Raw genomic sequence first — 17,262 nt, 5'->3', positions numbered from 1 at the left:
TCTATCTTCATCCATCAGCCCTATAGTTTGGGAGACCATGTTGGGCTGATGATTGAACATTGATGAGTGACCTAACTAAGGTGATACCCCAGAAAATGTCTAAAATAACATGAAATTAAAATATCTAAAATTAGTTTGTAACACTAACAATCATTAAGGCCAGTTGGGTGTCCTTACCATTTTTCTGCATGTATAGCTCAGGCAGCATTTTGCTTTATTTTTTTTTTTTATTTTTATTTTTTTCATTTTTTTTTATTTTGGCATATTATGGGGGTACAGATTTTAAGGTTTCAATAAATGCCCATTTCCCCCCCTCCCCCCAAAAGTCTGAGTCTCCATCATGACCATCCCCTAGATGGTGCACATCTCACTCATTATGTATGTATATACCCGCCCCCTCCCCCCTCCCACCTGCCCAGCATTTTGCTTTTTGATGATTTATTTTCCTCATAATACCTGCTAATTATACTGAATTTGATTTGACATTATCTGGGTTAAAATGCTAAGGGAGAGGTATGATTTTCCTTTACCTCCTAGAAAAGACTTTATGCAGTAAAGGTTGAATCACCTATCACTTTGGTAATGTACTGCCAAACAAAAAAGTATGTGGTGAAGATTTCATTTAGCAGGGATAGAATCTGGAATGTTCTATAAATCCAGTTCAATAAATCCCCATAATAGGCAGAAAGTTTATAGTTTGAAAGAAGTATAATATAAAACAGTCTGTCCATGTGATTCATGGATTGTCTCTTGCTCAGTATTAGCAGTAAAAGAATACTTCTTTTGACTTTATCATAAATATATTGAAATACTGTTGATATTTATAGAATATATAGAGATGATTATTGCCTAAAAAATTAGAAATCAAATCTAGCCCATATTTTTTTCCAAGAAATCATTAAAAGCTTTTTGTTTTTATATTCAAAAGGGTACCACTTGTACATGCAGAGTAGCCAACCTGCTTGTCCTCTGGTCAGTACTTGATAACCAGAGCACATACAAACAGAATCTCCTTTCATTGCTGTTGTTAATTGTGAAAGAGCTTTATTCTTCCCCATGTCCCCAGATTCAGAAACTGGTACAGTTCCAAGGTGTCCTGAATACAGATATCTGGCTTTGGATTAAATCTCCAAGGAGTTTTATATTCACTCACCACTTCCTGTGGAAGCAAAAGTTGTAATAATCATTACAAGTATCTTGAATTGCAAACTTAGCAGCATTGTTAGGGTTTTTTGTTCCTCGCTTATTCAGTATTGAATCAGTTAATAACTTTGTTTTCTAATTGTAAAATTGAAGCTCTTTGTTTTTCTGTATAGCAGATTTTATTCACTTCAAATTAAGGCAAGTTATTTAATATTTTTAAATGATATTGGAATATTATGAGATAAATATGTATTTGGATTTTATTTCTCTCTTAGAAAGCCATAACTTGCAAAATGACTAGAAAGAAGCTAATTTGTTGTATTCATTATTGAGAATCCATATTTAGTAAAATATTAATTTCCTTAAACTTAATAACTTTCTGTGTAACCAGTGAATTAATTTACAAATCATTTAAGCCGTATAAATATCTTTCAAGTGTTTAAAACCTATTTTTGAGGCTTAACAAATAAGACATACTTAATCTTTGATAACCAAGCATCATTCTGTACTCCAGAGATACACACCTGAGACTTAATTCTCCATACTTGGTGTATATATAATTTTTGTTTCACTAGTTCTCACCCCAGCTCCTCACAAATTCCCTGTACCGTTCTCCACCCTCAACATGCACACATACCCAGACAGTTCTTTTGAGGAGTTCTCCCGGTGTGGCTGACAACTGATTCTGGTATGTTATTTCATGACCTCTGTGGGGATGGTCCTCTTCTCGTGCTCAGATCCCCTTCTGCGGGGGAAGGCCCCCAGGCCCACTGAACCCCACCACTGCATCCGTGCAGTGCTGAAGGCCTGCTGCATGCAGCTGCTTGGCAGTGCTCACTGTTGCTCACACTAGTGTCCCAGGCTCTGCTGGGCACTGATTCTTATTTGGCTGGACACAACTTCTGACACTGGAGCTCTGCATGTAGCAGACTCCACGCAGTTCTCTGCAGAAAACTTGAGAAGCTTGCCTGTCTCTTCTCTTCCATGTTTGAGAGATCACAAAGCACTCCTGTCTCACATGCCCAATGTCTTATGTAAGTGTAAGTACCTCCTATTTTCCATGATAGCCTTTTGTCTCCCTGGGACCCCTGGGGAATTGAGCCATAAAGAATCCCAAGTACCAGGCTCTTCACCACACTTAACATTCCTTTACTCCTCTCACGTCCAGTGCTTTGTTACTAAGACAGCCTTGTCAGCACCTGGCCACTCCACAGCGCACCTCCTTAGGATGAGCTCCCTCTCAAGATGTTGCTCAGGTTCTTTTGCAAAGTGGACTGTCCTGCCAGTTTGCAGAGGATTCTGAAGCCAAAAGGTGAGCCAGCAGCACCATATATAGATGATCAGATCATTGAATGCATACATACCCTATAAAACTGCTATTTAAAACACATCATTGATACTAGTAACTTTTAAATATTGGTATTTATCTCTTGAAAATCTAGAATAAAAACATTTCATTTAGGGTTTTACTACCTGGTATCCACTGAGTTTTTGTTACTGCTGTCTCCGTATATCTCTGCTTTAAAATACAGTGATACTTTACCAAAGCTTTCTCAGCATCTATTCTCTTTCTACTCCTCAACACTCTTTGCTTGCCAACTATATATTCCTACACACACAACCCTGATAATCCTCTGAACCTGTTGAAGAGTGTTAACACAGGGAAAAGAGGTAAAAAATGGACCCCTGAAGTTTGCTAGCCCTATTCCTGGTGTGATTCTGGTAAATTCGTTCATTCATAATAGATGCATTTCCCAAGTGCTTAACGTGTGCCAGGCAAAGAGGATCTTGACTAGTTTGGGAGAAGGAGACTGGCCAGGGTGAACTAAAATGCAATTAGGAGGCATCCAGACAGAGGGAAGGCCACATGCAAAGGCACAAGAGAGAGAACATGATGCACTGGGGGAGTGCCAAGTAAGTAGGTAAGCCTGGAGCAAAAAGTGCACATGAGGATTTGGAAGGAGAAGCTTAGAAGAGTGGGTGGAGGTCATTGCATTCTTTCTGGCCCAGTCAGCCAAAGGAGTTAATAATAGTTACTTGATTTTTTAAAAATTTTCAGATTCTCTGCCAAAAAGAATGCTAGTTTCTCTTGTAACGTCCATTGGATGCCAAGGAATTGAGGTTAAGATGCATAGTGCATATGTCCGGACTACTGTAGTATAGTGTCCTTCCACAGAGCTCTCTAATGTATTATTTGCATCATAGTAAAATACTGATACTAGTGACAGTAACAGTACTTATATTGATAAAAATGAGGTTATCCCTAGACTAGGCTTGCTTTGGGGCTTTGATTTTTACATAATTTTAACCTACTAGGGGAAAACAATCTTGTTTTACTGGTAACAAAATGGCAATCTGACCTATATTCAGGATAGACTATTTGCAAATCCACTGAGGAAATCCCTGTGTGTGTGTGTGTGTTTGTTTGGATTGAAGAAAAATCCTTCTCTTACTGTGGGAATGGGGTTATTCTTCACCCAGACATCATATTCCTCCAAAGTATGTTAGTGGATAAAGCAGAGTGAAGTACCTAAAGGGACCCTCTTCTACCCCATCTCTGAGCATCTTCGAAAGACCCTTATGGAAATATTGGAATAGACAGCTACTGGCTATATTGATCTTTTGAAGATAATTGGATTTTGGTAGCTTAGGGTGTATAATGTGAGATTTGAGACTTAGCTGAACATTTATTCCAGTTACTATGGAGAATTGGGCTGATTGCTATTATCATTAATCTCTGTATCAATACAAAGATAATAAAATACATATTTGATAAAAATTTAAGTTGCTTGTCACATATTTAGCCAAGTATTTCTCAAATAAGGTATTTTTAGTCATTTTATATCATGGTATCGTCTGATTCATCTCACCTTTTATTTCAAGTGAATGGGAAGAAATCAACCCATTAAAAACTGAGTGCATTTTTATTTATTTTTAGGACTCAAGGAGGAAATTGTACTACTCTCCTTCATAAGTCATTGCATTAATTTTAGTCATAATATTTTCATTACATAATTAATGTATTGATCATGATGATTTGTTAAAAACTAGAACAACGCAGATATATACAGAGTAAAGAGTTAGTGTCTCCCTTTCCCTGCTCCCCCTTGCTCCTCATTCTTGCCTCCCCAGAAGTAACCATTGTTAACAGGTGGATGTGTGATCTTCTGAAATTTTTCCTATGCATATACTATATATACTTGTACATACATGTATAGGCAAGTAGACTAGAGTTTGTGAAACAATGATTTCCTTTCTTACAGAATGGCATTTCTTAAGGCTTATGGAAAGGTGTTCTTTAGGGCTTTTTTTCCTTTTACCCAGGCTATTCAACAACTTTTTACTACTCATTTGAATAAAAGGGCCAAAATTTTAAAATATACTAAACCTAGAGAAAAAATAAATCTATATTTAGGAATTTGGACTAATCTTGTCAGTGCGCAAAGGTGGGGCTGAAGATAAATTTAATAGGGATACAAATTTTAAATTTTACTTAAGTAAAAATCAGTTATAGAAGTATAGGATGCTAAGTCTTGATTTTGACAGTAGGTAACACCACAAAAACCCTGGTAATATTTGTTGGCAAGTACTAACTGAGGTAGTGTCGCAATGCAATCTTGTGATAACTTTAAGAGAGGCCTGAATCTTTCTGTACTCTTCCCTGAGCAGGCCACCTCCAGAACATTACACTCAGGCACAGCAAATATAAGGAAAAATACAACCAACCCAGTGATTTCATTTCTGTTTGGAGCAATATGGATACTATTAAGTAGGTTTGCACAGCTAGCTAATTACTAAGTGCCTTGAAATGAATGGTTATATAATAAGTACATAACTTTAAATTTCATAGCATAAAATGTGTCATGAAATACTTGGTAGATTTGTAGAAAGGAGGCAAGAACTTGGTATTTTATAATAAGAACCCATCAAAAAATCAATACTTAGATTATAATCTAAACAAGTTTCAAGAGATCATATGTGGTTTAACTGTTGCTACTCAAAATGGTCTGTGGACCAGTAGCATTGGAACTTGTTAGAAATGAACTGAAGCCTCATCCTAGACCCATTAAAGGGGAACCTGTGCTTTAATAAGACCCTCAGGTGATCTTAAAGTTTTTGAACATGTAAAATTCCAAACTCTCAACTGTGTTCAATGAAAGCTTTAAAAAGTCTATAAGGATGGTTGTTTCTAGTTTTTTTTTTTTTTTTTAATCTTCTTGAAGCATGATGTAATCCTTTAGGTAAAAAGAAAAAAGGATGATGCAGTAGTAATGGTTTATTTAACTGGCTTATTGCATCGTTCTTTTAGGCAATTCCATCTTCACATTTTCATATTTTTTAGCAAATTGGAATTATTGGTAAGTAGTGATGAGATAATTTCTAGGTTAATTAAATAGCAAAATGTTTTAAGATACAGAAAAAAATACCACTAAGATCCCATAATGTATCATAAATTTTGTAAAGGGTCCATTGGACTCATGTCACTTGCAAGATAGAGTGAGTTTGATTCTACTTTAAAAATATATAAGCAAATTTGTTCTTTGCTCTTTGGAAGAAAGAAATTTCAAAAATGAAATTTAAAAAGAATTTGGGTCCATTGGACCCTGGTGATAAACCAAGAGTTAAGAGTGTTAAGGATCTTTCAAAATGCATTGGAATCCAGATCACATATATGAAAATATAAGTAGGAATGCAAAGTAATATGAAATAGGTATCAAGTGAGTATTGTAAAGGTTTGGAAGAATGAGAGTTTAATTCATTCAGTAAATAGTAAGTGCCCACTATGTGCCAGGCATTGTTCTTGGAATTGGGGTTAATTGGAGCTTACATTTTAGTGGAGGACCCAAATAATAAATAGATTAACTAGCCAGTGAAAGTTTGGGTAATGATAAGTGCTATGAAATTATTAGAGTAGGTCAGGGGATTGCAAATGATGCTACACCACAGGCCAGGACACCATGAGCTGATGTTTTCCTCCTCTGTGATTAATCCCGTGAGAGATGATCAGGGAGACGTGCCATCTGACCAGACTGATAAAATGAGAGAGATAGCCATGTGGGGGAAGTGGAGCATAACAGACAAAACTACAATAAGTTTCTGTTCTTCAAAAAGTCCTTTAATCCCCTTAATTGAATAAGACTGTCCTATAGCCTCAAGGTTACCCAGGATGCAAATAAAGTCACCCCCATTGTCTCTGTCAGCTTGATATCCTGAGATACCACAGCATAAGAAAGGAGCATGAGCTCTGCAGAGACCTTCCTCTGCTAGCCAGGCTCTGAAACCCTTCAAACCGAAGGTATAAAAACACTGATTCATTGTAGTTCAAGTCTCACACCACAGTAGTACTCGAGTGTACGGTCTCGATTTCCACATCTGTAAATTGGGAAAGACACCCAACTTGCAAGGCTGCCGTGAAAACCATAGAGAGCATGTATCAAGTGCCTGATGCATGTTTGATAAACAGTAGCCAGTATTACTCACCATTATGGTTAGCTCATTTATGTCTATCCTAAGATGTTATAAGTGTTCCTCAGAGTCTTTAGTACCTACCTTAGATGGTTTCAATCTTAAGAAAATTATTCCTAAGACATATAATAACAATTTAGACTTCATACATAAAGAAGAGTTGCCTACCCATTGCCTACTCTCACCCTTAGCTTATTGCTCCCCACAGAGAGCAGTAGCAGGAGGTACTGGTGAGTGGGTAGGCTCCTGAAAGGCAGCTTAAGGGTATCAGTGTAAACTGTGCATAAATACTCATTGTGTGAAGTTAGCGGTGTGACAGCCAAATAATTTTATGTATTTTTATATGCCCATTTTTATCCATCTTTTAAACCTTCTAGTTTCATTCGAAAATGTAAACGTATTTAGCTTCTTCAATTACACGGGACACCCAGCTGGGAACAATCCCACAGGAGTCACCAAAAGAGGTTCAACATTTGTTGGCCAACCTGATTCCTGAGAATGACGTTGGACTCACTGTGTGATGGCACTCTAGTCTGTCTTCCTCCCCTCTGGGAGGCCACCTCCCTTGTTTTTCAGTTTTATCCAACTCAGCCTTGACCTTAACGTTTCTGGAAGTTGTCAGAGTTGTGTCAGGTTAGTCCGAAATATGATATATTCATAAGCTGGTCAGATCCCATTTCCTGACTTGCTGTCATTGAACCATTCAGATTTAGTTGACTCTGAAATACACACAAAAAAAGAGAAGAAAGGATTTGGATGCTGTTTCCTTCCAGTCTGTTTCATAATGTTAATGGCTTTTGCCAATTTTAAAAAGCAGTGTGTTGGTGGTGGAACATAGCTATTCTGATTAAATAAATGTCTGCTATGTTGACAAAATAGGACAAACACCAAGATCTTGAATCACTGGATTTTTATATAATACAATGCCTGTGGTAGACAAATACTAAACACACACACACACACACAATGCCTAAAACCAATAAAAGGAGGAAGGCGGAGAAGAAGGAGTGAAAGAGTAAGGAAAGGAAGAAAGAAGGGGAAAGGAAAAATAGAATATGGAGTTCTATGCTTTAGAGATGGAAGAACGCACAGGCAGAGTTTTGGGGTGCATTCCTTTTTGCCTTGCTTCCTGCCTAGGCTTTCATAGAGTGGTCCCTAATCATGGTGGTAGTGATTCTGATTGCAAGACAGCCTCTGCTGAAGAAAATCTGGGCTGTCAAGGTCTTCAGGATGAGGCAGGCCTCAGTAATCATAAGCTTCACACTTTCAAGAAAAGACCAGGAAATGGCCTTCAATTTGAGATGCCTGGTTTATGTTGACCTCCAAACTCATGGAGCCAGAGATGAGTGGGAGTTCCAATCAGTATCATGGTGGCAGAAAACCAAGTATGCCCTTTGTGGCTCTCCTGTTTGCCAAGAACCCACAGAAAATGGTAGCTGAGGCAGGAATGTGTGGTGAGCCAGTCCACCAGCCCTGGAAGTTGCATATTCCACAGCTGAGACAACTATCTCAGATTTCTGGAAGAAGGCAGTCCAGTGGATCCGCCTCAGGTGGGTCATTGCTGCCTCCCAGTGGTCTTTTTACTGGCAGTAGACGGAACAGGTCCAGGATGTCACTGGGTGTCAGGCAGTGCTGCTTCCTGGTGGAAGGGATGAGCATGGTGTCAGAGGTGGTGATGGTGGTGCTAGCAGTCACAGTGGACGCTAGGCGGTGGGTGGAAGCTTTCCCTAGGGTGCTCTGGGTTATGGCTCTCCATTCCTGGTGCTCTTGATTCTTTTCTGTAAATTCTACCTTCCATATGGAATCACTTCCCTTTGGCATTGAAGAACATTTTTAGCTAAGTAGGCAGTGCAGTTCTGTTGGCTATACATTCTCTCATTTATGCATATATGAATATATCCTGATTTAACCTTCATTTTTGAAGGATATTCTGGTCTCTTCCCTTGTAGTCCCCAAGCAACCACTGATCTGTTTTCTGTCACTTATAGTTGTATTTTATAACTATAGACAGTTATATTTTCTAGAATTTCCATATAAATGGAAACATACAGTATGTAATTTTTGGGTGGCTTCTTTCATGCAGCATAAGTTTAAGATCCATCCATGTTGTGTGTACATCAATAGTTCATTCCTTTATATCGCTGAGTAGTTTTTATTATACAGATGTGTCACCTATTGTTGGACATTTGGGGGTTTCTATTTTTTTAGTGATCACAAAGTTGCTGTAAATATTTGCGTTCACATCTTTGCATGGAAATGTGCTTTCTTTTCTCTTGGGTAAATTCCTAGAAGGGGCATGCTGGATCTTACAGTAGGTGTATGTTTATGTTTTTACCAAACTGCCAAACTGTTTTGCAAAGTGATTGTACCATTTTTATATTCCTGCCAACTGTGGTAAGTAATCAGGAATACACAAATAAGGCCCTGCTGGCATCCAGTCTTTCCATTCTTCAGCTGTTTGCTACACATTGAATTCCAAATCAATGGAGTGTAGACTTTCTTATGGGGACAAGGAGTTGTTCTGGAAGTGGCCTCAGGGTGATTTGGCAGGGAATTCTGTGGCCTTGGGGAACTTGGAGCATAGTCTGGAGAGGGGAAATTGTGGCCATGGGTAGGCATGTTCCCTTGGCTCAAAGGATGACTGGGCCTGGGGGTGTGTCTTCTACAGTATGGAGCTCAGGACAGCACCATTCTTGCCCAGGTCTGAGAGATACGCTGTGCCCTCTTCTTATCTCTCCAAATTCTAACCATCCTTAAAACCCATCCTAAGTCCTTTATTTTCTATCATTGTGGCAGTTCTGCGGATCTCCGTAGTCTTACTCATTTGCTATTCACCTTTCTCTATATGTCTCCCTTTCTCAAATTGTCTATGAGCTTTTGAGTCAACCACTCTCACAAATGCTATTCAGAAATGTTGTTTGAATGGATGAAGTGCCACAGGGAGTTCACTGGTGTTTCTAGCTGCTAGGTTGTGGTGTTAATGTGGAGGCATTGTCCAGCATGCCTCACATTCACACACACAGCCCCGTGTACAGCTGTGACTTCTGGGCCAAATGCTGTTCTGTCATCCCTTGCTAAGTGCTCATTCTCGGTCGACTAAGACTACAAAACCCTCTGTACTTATGTCTTACTAAGCCAGTGTAAATCTTAGTTTCTTCTTCTCACCTCATCATGGTCTTTTTAGACAACTTCCTTACTAACTATATTAAATAACTCAGAAATAAAGAGGTAATTTTTATCAGGTTTCTGATTTTCCCAGCATTGGCTGCAGTTCTGTCTGTCATAGGTCACTAGAGACCCTGGGCATAAACACTTCCCAAGTGAGTCACGCCTCAGTGTATTTCTATACACTAATCTTTCTTCCTAGTGTGCCTTTTCTTTCCTTCTCCATTTAGACAGTGTCCTAGACTAGTCTTTCAAAATTCAGCCACAGCCTCATCTTCTTAAGAGATCTAAATTAAAGTGTTTCTCTTATCGTTTTGTAGCAGATCTCTATAAACCTCTCATATTATTTAAGACTGTACTATAATTTTTTATTTATGTATTATTATGTCTAGACTGAAAACTATGTGAAGATAAGGATCATGTCTCATTTGACATTGTTTTTGAACATCTAATATAGTACTAGTATATAGCAATACTCAAATAATTGGTTATTATTTGAATGAGTGAAAAAACAAAATGCCCCTTTTTATTCCTCTCTTGTTCTCTGCTTTCTTCATATCTTTCCTTCTTTTACTTTTGTTTCTACTACTCTTCCACTATGACTAAATTTCTGCAATATAGAAATATGAGCTTTGTGACCTTCAACTAGAGTTTTCTTTGCTCTACAAATGTTGGTAAACGGATTTTGAACCTTAGCAAACAAACAAAAAAAGTTTAAACATTTGTTCGTGGATGCAGCGATGGAAGAAAGATTTCATTGGCATTTGTTATGAGGGTGAGTGCATTTGTGAGGGTGACGTTCTTTGCTCAAAACTGAGAGGCCTCTGGATAGATCTGCCCTATTCCAGCGGCAACACAGATCATATTCTGTCACACCAAGATCTCAGGTAACTGACCTTTCTCAAGTCTGGAAGTCTCCTGAGACACCCTGTGTGGAAACCAAAGATACAAATACTGTTTAAAAACTTTGAAGCTTGATTTAGCTCACATACGTTTTATAGAGATATTCTGAAATAGTGAAAAGAAAGTTCCTAGTGCAGTGGCCAGCAGTAGTAGGTGCTAGTAAATGTTAGTCTCTTAAGCTCCATCCTCCTTCCCAAGCTTCCTAAAGTTCCCAAAGACCTAAGTCTCCTTGAAATTTCTCTCAGGATCAAAGTCACAAATAAAAAATAGGTTGAGATGATAGGTGCCAATCACCAAATGGGCAGCTCCTCTTTTCAGGTGCCAGTGAATTAATTCTCCTCTTTGGCATTTGTACTTTGAGAGTGAGATAGTTTTGGGGTAGCTGTTGACTCTAAAGCATGTTCTATATAAAATCCCCAAGGCTATGCCGCTCCACACGTACAGTCTGGCAGCTGGCCCTCAGTCCTCCTCAGAAGTCCCTTTCCTGGAAACACTGGGTCGTGCTCTGTCTTTTCCTCCGTTTGCTTGAGGAGGTGGCTCTAGACCTCTGTAGCGGGGAGGGAACACCTAGCAGGTATTGAAGCAGTATCATAGAAGACCAGCATGAGTGGACTGAAGTTAGGTTGGCAGCCCCCACTCACCTTAAGGTTCTTAGCAGCAATATTCCAGCCCCAACCTGAAACCAGCCAAAGTGACAAAAATTAATTTGGTGCACCCTAAATGATACTATTTATTGTAAGAGTAAAAAAAAAGTGCTTTTCCTTACTTGAAAAACAAGTCTTCTTTGAAGCTTTAGATTCAGCTTAATGAAATATAGTTCAGCTGAACTTTCATTTAAAATTGACATTTACATTCTGCAGGAATAGGCTTTCCCTGTTGCTGGCACAGGTCCTATTAATTGCAACAGCAAAAGTTGCTTATGGCACAGCTTAGCCTGTAAGCATTTTAGAGGTAAACGGAATTAAGGTCAATAACCCTTTGATGTTGAAATGCGCCGAGCCTGTTTTCTAGGATTCCTCTTGCATAAAGAAATGAAAGGAATCTTTTCCTTCCAACTCTGTACAGGCTTGTGAAAGGTGAGGCTGCATTAACTGGTTCACTTTCCTTAAGCCTGTGCAGTCAAAAGTCCTTGAAGCTGGAACCCTTGGAGAATCTGTCAACTACGTGTCATTGGTAGTGGCTCGTTTTGAGAGTTTAAAAAAAAAAATCAACACTTAAATCATTCTGTTTTTTTTTTTTTTTTTTTGAGTCCTGCATTAAGTCTCATTCAATCATTCTTTGTTTCTCTTTTCAGGAGCATCTAAAGGCCTTTGATGATGAAATCAATGCTTTTTTGGACAATATGTTTGGACCTCGAGGTAAGTGAGTTACTTGAAAACTTAATGTGGAAGGAACATGAGGAAGAATGCCATTTAGTTATAGAAAAGGATTATGTTATTTCTGGTGTCTTGAAAATAGCATGGTGCTTAACATTTAGAAACTTAACTTCCCTCACCTTTAATATACTTCTCCTAGAACATCCAGAAGGCCCCATTTCTCCTCATGGTCAACCTGTCTTGGGATTAAAGAAGTTCCAGGAGCAGGAAGTGGGCACAGAATGAACTGTAGTACTTTCTTCCAGGGTTTCTCTGGTGGCCAAGCCAGTTTGTAGCTTTCCTTCTAAACTGCGCTGCTTTCCTCTCCTCTCTCCAGCACCCGTCTACCTTCCCCCGGGCACAGTCACATATGATATTTCTGCTCTTACACGCCTTGATGAATCCCTGTTAAGGATTTGTGTGTTTCTTTGCCCAGGCCCTCAGGATCAGCTTAGATGTCTCTCCATCATTCCTTTGTCACCAGTCACTTTACTGCAGTGTCCTCCTAACTCGTCTCTCCTCTTCCACTTTTGTCCTCTTCCAATCAGTTTTTAAGTATCTGCTGGAATAATAATCTAAATACCTAAATTGTGCCCTGTGGTAAGCTAGATTAAAATTCATCAGTGTCTTCCCACTGCCTTCAAGGTTAAAACTACACTTCTTGTCACAGACTTGCATACCTGTGTTATCTAGCCCTGCTACCTCTCCAGCTCAGTTAGTGGCAGTCTCCCTCACTGGCTTTGATACAGTTGCTCAAGTCACCTCTTAATTCCTCAAATATGTAAAACTCTTCGATATACTGTTCCGTGAGCCTAGAATTCCCCCCGTGTCTCCTACTCTATCCAGTCTAGTCAGTTCCTTCTCAAACTTCAAGTATTAGCTTAAATGTCACCTTTTCGGATGGGCTCTCCCCCTCTAAAGGACAGTAGCCTCCTCTTGTCCAGTTTCACTTCCGTGGTTTCAGTTACTTGCTTTCTCAACTGCAATCTGAAAAAAGGTGAGTACAGTACAATAAGATATTTAGAGAGAGACCACATTCACTAAGTTTATTACAGTATGGTTATAATTGTTCTACTTTATTGTTGCTACTCTCTTATATGCCTAATTCATAAATTAAACTTTATCATAGTATGTATGTATAGGAAAAAACATAGTATGTGCAGGGTTTAGTACCATCTGTGGTTTCGGGCATCCTGTGAGGATCTTAGAACGTATCCCTTGCAGGTAGTGGGGGGACTGCAGCAGATCCCTCTTTATTCTCGGTCTCAATCCTTGTTTATTTCCTTCACTTACTTTATTGTTACTAATAGCCATTTCTCCCTTTAAGGCAGGAACCATGACCATTTTACTCACCATTTAACTTCAGGGCTTATTACAGTTCTGGGAAAATATTAGGCAATGTATATTTTGCAAATAAATGCGTGAGTTCTAGACAAAATATTTTGTTTTATTTGAGTGTTGCTCATTCACAAACTGTGGAAAGTCCATAGTTCACTACCGCATTATTGGGGGAGATAGGGAGGAGGAAAATGGGGTGATTTTTCTGTTTCTCAAAGTCTTTAAACCATCACTTAGAGAGTTTTTAGACCATTCTCCAGTTTCTGTATAGGGCCATAAATTATTCTAAGTGAATGACTATATGATTTTAACATAATAATATAATGATTTTATACAGCTTAAAAAATACTTTCACATAGGTTTCCCCCCCCCCTCCCCATTTTATCATCCTGATGATCCTATGGAGCAGGCAGGGCAGGATGTTGTTACCTTCATAACCTCCGTTAATGTGTCCTCTCCCCCACAGTTCCAGTGGGTGGGGAGAGAACAGCTCAGCATAGAGGGCATCACCCTCTCACTTAGCTGTGCAGGATACAAAGGGACCTATGATTTCTCAGTGACTGTGGCTTTCTTCTGGACACTTCCACTAGAGAGTTAAACAGTGATCTTTCTGAGCCAAGTTCACACTGAACTTTGCCATCAGTTAAGATCGGTGTGACCTGGAATCATGTGGATATGGGATCAGTTGAGGAAAGGATTACAGTTGTTTACTTGGCATTGGTCATTTTGATGGAAGTTTCCTTTATGACAAGGAGACTGTGAAATTGACAATCGACAACCAAATCAGATGACTTCCACAGTGACAAGGTGTCTAGCATCTAAGCCATCAAGAATCCTTTTCCCTTCCTAAAAATGACACAAGCTTAAATTGACTGGCAGGTCACCTAGTAAACTTCTAGATGTCCCCAAGTCTTTTCTGATTTTGCCTAGACCATCAAGGATATTGTTCTGGACAAATGCCTGACACAGATGCAGAGATAACATTTCTCAAGTCCCAAAGATAAGAAATGTTATTGCAAGTATTTGTTCTCATCTTTTGGTTGAAATGATTATGATTTTCCTTAACACCTTTACCAAACAATTTATAGGACCATGACAAAAGTAAAATAAAAAACGTCAAGTGCTATATTAGTTTTGCAGTATGTGCTTGACTCCATGTGCCAACTGATACACATCTAATGAATGTTTCCTCTTAGTTCAGCACTGAGTAGCTGTAAGTGAAACAGAGTAGTGATGTAAGAGCTAGCTGCTGTCTCCTGGAGCATATACTGTAGTTCAGGATGTAAAACTAGTATATCTGAAGCAATTAGAAAGCAATTAAGTACTAAACCATGTTTGTCCATTTCCTAAGGCTGCCATAACAAAGTTCCACAAACCAGGTGGCTTAAAATAGCAGAAATATATTCTCTCACCGTTCTGGAGGCTGCCAGTCTGAAATCAGGGTGCCGGGAGTGCTGTGTTCCCTATGAGGTTCCAGGGAAGAATCTCTTCCTTGACTTGCTCCTAGTTTCTGGTGGTTGCTGGATGTCTTTGGTGTTCTTTAGCTTGTAGATGGTATCACTCCTATCTCTGTCTCCATCTTCACATGGCATTTTCCTCTTTGTATCCTTGTATCTAAACCTCCCCTTCTTATAAGGACAGCAGTCACTGGGTTAGGGCCCACCCCAATCCGGTATGACCTCACCTTAACTGGATTACATCCGTAAAGACCCTATTTCCAAATAATGTCACATTCACAGGTACCAGAAGTTAGGACTTGAACATTATCTTTTTGGGGGATACAGTTCAAACCACAGCACCATAACAAGAGGTAGGGTGGCAATTGTCCCCCATATAATAAGTTTGCTATGAGCATTAAATAAGTTAATACACGTAAAAGGCTTCAGGACAGTGCCTGGCACAGAGTAAGTGCTCAGTAAATGTTAGTTATAGTAACAGCATTATAACCTAAAACATATAAATTATAAAATAATTATTTTGTTATGCAAATGAGGAGCTGTAATTATGAAAGAGCAGTAGAAAGTGTCTCCCTTCAGAAGGCAGGATCATTAAAGGATGAGTAGGGTTTAGATAGGGAGATGATTAGGAAGTGGCACACAGCACAGGCTTTTATGACAGGTGATTGTGAGCTAGTTGTATGAGAGGTAGTTATCATTAGTCACATGAATCCTGAGAAGAGCTTTCCTACCTTTTCATCTTTATCAAGAGGAGGTGTTTACAGAATACATGATGGGACAGTTACAGCTTGAGAAGGCTTCTCCTCCTAGAAATGGTACTGTGTGTAGGATGGGTAGTTTAATGAGAGACTGGGGGTAAACAGGTAGACAGAGTATGCCAGGAATAGGGCCTGAAACTGTCAGAACCAAAGAATTAAGAAAAGGGCATTGTTTGTTGGCAAAACCAGCCCCTTACAACTCTATTATAGAGATTAAAAATATCATGCAATTTTTATATTTCTGGGCCAAATTATTTAGTTAAACAAGAAAAGCAAAATAGAGAACAAAAATCATTTTTTATGTCTATAATTATTTTCAGGGGTTACTAGTTATATTATAGATCTACCATGTGAGTTTTATTTAGGCTTTTAAATTTTCACTCTCCAGAGTAAGGGGCCCTTGATGTATCCAGGTTCTTGCTTCCCTGCTGTTTATACTTCTGGTCCAATGGCCAGTTTGTGGTCTTTGGTTTTATTTTCTGCCCTCAGTTCTGAATCATTAGCTCAAAGGCTATCTTCAGATTCCCACGCATGCTGTACAGTAACTGTTGCTCTCTTTGGACCAGAGGAACTCTAAACTCGTTCCTGGTTTACTGCACAGTGATCCTGGCAAATCCTGGGCAGTGTGGGTTTTACGAATGAGGATGCAATATCTGTATGCCTTCTTTCCTCTGACTGCTCAGAATATCTCCATGGGAGGACACTAGCAAGGTGTAATGGGCCAGAAGACAGAGGTGACCAGTTCACATCCTGACTCTGTTGCCAAGTATTGTGTGGCCTTTTGCAAGTTACTAAAACTTTCTGAGCTGTTTTTTTTTTTTTTTTTTTTTTGTCCATAAAATAGCATAATAGTACTTACTTCATATTAATTGAATTAGAGTAAAGGAACCCAATAACTGTTCTAAAATAAGCATTCAAGAACTGTTACTTCCCATCTAAATAAAAATTTTATTTCTTTTTCCTGTTACTCAGTGTTCAGGTAAAGCCATGTTTTTACACCGTGAAACCTTCCTTAACTATTCAGCCCCCACTGGTTTCTTCTTCCCCTAAACTCTAACCTAAATCTGGCATATATAGTATAGTAAACTATACTTTACTATAGTTATTTTGCTATATTTATAGAGTTGTTTTACTATAATACTTAATGATATATCACGTTCCCTGTTGTGTCTGGTTTATACAAATACAGTGTATGTGAGACAATATTGATAATTGAACAGAAGTATTACCTTCACGATTCTCACTGTGTGTTTCTTTTCAGATGCTCGAGTCAGAGGGTGGCTCATGTTGGACTCTTACCTTCCTACCTTTTTTCTTACTGTCATATATTTGCTTTCAATATGGCTGGGTAACAAATACATGAAGAACAGACCTGCACTTTCTCTCAGGGGTATTCTCACCTTGTATAATCTCGCGATCACACTACTCTCCGCTTATATGCTGGCAGAGGTAAGTGTTTGTGTAGCTAAAGCTGGAGTCCAGTAACTGAGCAACTTTTAAAAGCAATCACATCTAGCTTATCAGAACTATCCGAAGTTGCTATCAATTCTTTAGGCTGGGCATGGTAGCTCACACCTGTAATCCTAGCACTTTGGGCGGCCGAGGTGGGAGGATTGCTCAAGGTCAGGAGCTCAAAACCAGCCTGAGCAAGAGACCCCATCTCTACTAAAAATAGAA

The 17,262-nt window shown here is 39.0% G+C and overlaps 1 protein-coding gene across 1 annotated transcript in view; it reads left to right on the top strand.

Annotated features, from left to right (window-relative positions):
* ELOVL2 (ELOVL fatty acid elongase 2) overlaps positions 1-17,262 on the top strand; it is a 59,347-nt gene that overhangs the window by 22,337 nt on the left and 19,748 nt on the right. The window contains exons 2-3 of the mRNA XM_012753660.2: positions 11,972-12,035; positions 16,847-17,034. Coding sequence (XP_012609114.1) covers positions 11,972-12,035; positions 16,847-17,034 — 252 coding nt within the window. The remainder of the gene's footprint in view (positions 1-11,971; positions 12,036-16,846; positions 17,035-17,262) is intronic.

Source organism: Microcebus murinus, chromosome 15 (assembly GCF_040939455.1).
Source record: "Microcebus murinus isolate Inina chromosome 15, M.murinus_Inina_mat1.0, whole genome shotgun sequence".
NCBI classification, from domain to species: Eukaryota; Metazoa; Chordata; class Mammalia; order Primates; family Cheirogaleidae; genus Microcebus; species Microcebus murinus.
This window is presented reverse-complemented; position numbering and strand designations above follow the sequence as displayed.